A 1,186-nucleotide genomic window follows, 5' to 3' on the forward strand; every position below is an offset into this window, starting at 1 on the left:
TTATTTTAATTGCTTGGAAACCTTTCTTTTCTGAATGACTCTACTGACAGCATTCTTCACTTCCTTGTTTCTAAGACTGTATATAAGGGGATTCAGCATGGGGATGACAATAGTATAAAAAACAGAAGCCACTTGATCCTTTCCCAAGGAGTAGGACTTACTTGGTTTTAAGTAAGTGAAAATCATAGTGCTGTAAAAGATGGTTACTCCCAGGAGATGGGAGGCACAGGTAGAGAAGGCTTTCCGCTTCCCTGAAGTGGAAGAAATTTTCAGGATGGTGGACAGGATGGACACATAGGACACAGATATTGTGATAAGAGACACCACTAGGGTGCAACCAGCGACAATGAATATCATGATTTCAATGTCGTGTGTGTCAGTGCAGGACAGGGATAGAATTGGGGATGTGTCACAGAAAAAGTGGTGGATTACATTGGAGTTGCAGAAATGCAATTTGTTCATGCAAAGCACATTGACAAAGGAATCTGTAAAGCCAATCAAATAGGATCCAAAGACGAGAGAGCAGCAGCGCCTGGTGGACATAACCACCTGGTAATGCAGAGGGCTGCAGATGGCTGCATAGCGATCGTAGGCCATGGAGGAGAGAAGGAAACATTCAGTGGCGCCCAAGAAGACAAAGAAAGACATCTGAGTGAAGCAGTTCAGGTACGAAATATTCTGCTTGGAAGTCAGTAAGTTGGCTAAGGTTTTAGGGGTGATGACGCTTGAGTAACTGAGGTCAAGAAATGACAAGTGACTGAGGAAAAAGTACATGGGGCTGTGAAGCTGGGGGTCCAGGTGGATTATCAGGATCATCCCCACATTCCCCAGCACAGTCATCAGGTATATCAGGAGGAAGAGGGTGAAGAGGGCCAGCCGGATCTCTTCAGAGTCTGTCAGTCCCATGAGGATGAAGTCAGACACCTGTGTGATATTCCTTCTGCCCATAGTGTTCAAATGCTCCAAACTGTTGAGAAATCAAAATTGAAACTTATCAGAAATTACTATGTTGTGTTGGGTTTCTGTTGCTATATGTGACCTGACATATTTATATTTGCTTAGTATTCCTAAGAACTGATGATAATGAGGTATGGACTGTGTATGAAGAAAAAACATTGATTCCCAAATATATACATAGATGTAAATTGACATTTAAATACAACAAAAAGTAGTATATTGAATAAAC

The 1,186-nt window shown here is 41.9% G+C and overlaps 1 protein-coding gene across 1 annotated transcript; it reads right to left on the minus strand.

Annotated features, from left to right (window-relative positions):
* LOC102184831 (olfactory receptor 8H1-like) lies at positions 1 to 948 on the minus strand. The gene has a single exon (XM_013969910.2). It carries the CDS (start codon positions 946 to 948, stop codon positions 1 to 3), a length of 948 nt encoding a protein of 315 aa, XP_013825364.2.

Source organism: Capra hircus, chromosome 15, assembly GCF_001704415.2.
Source record: "Capra hircus breed San Clemente chromosome 15, ASM170441v1, whole genome shotgun sequence".
Lineage (NCBI taxonomy): Eukaryota > Metazoa > Chordata > Mammalia > Artiodactyla > Bovidae > Capra > Capra hircus.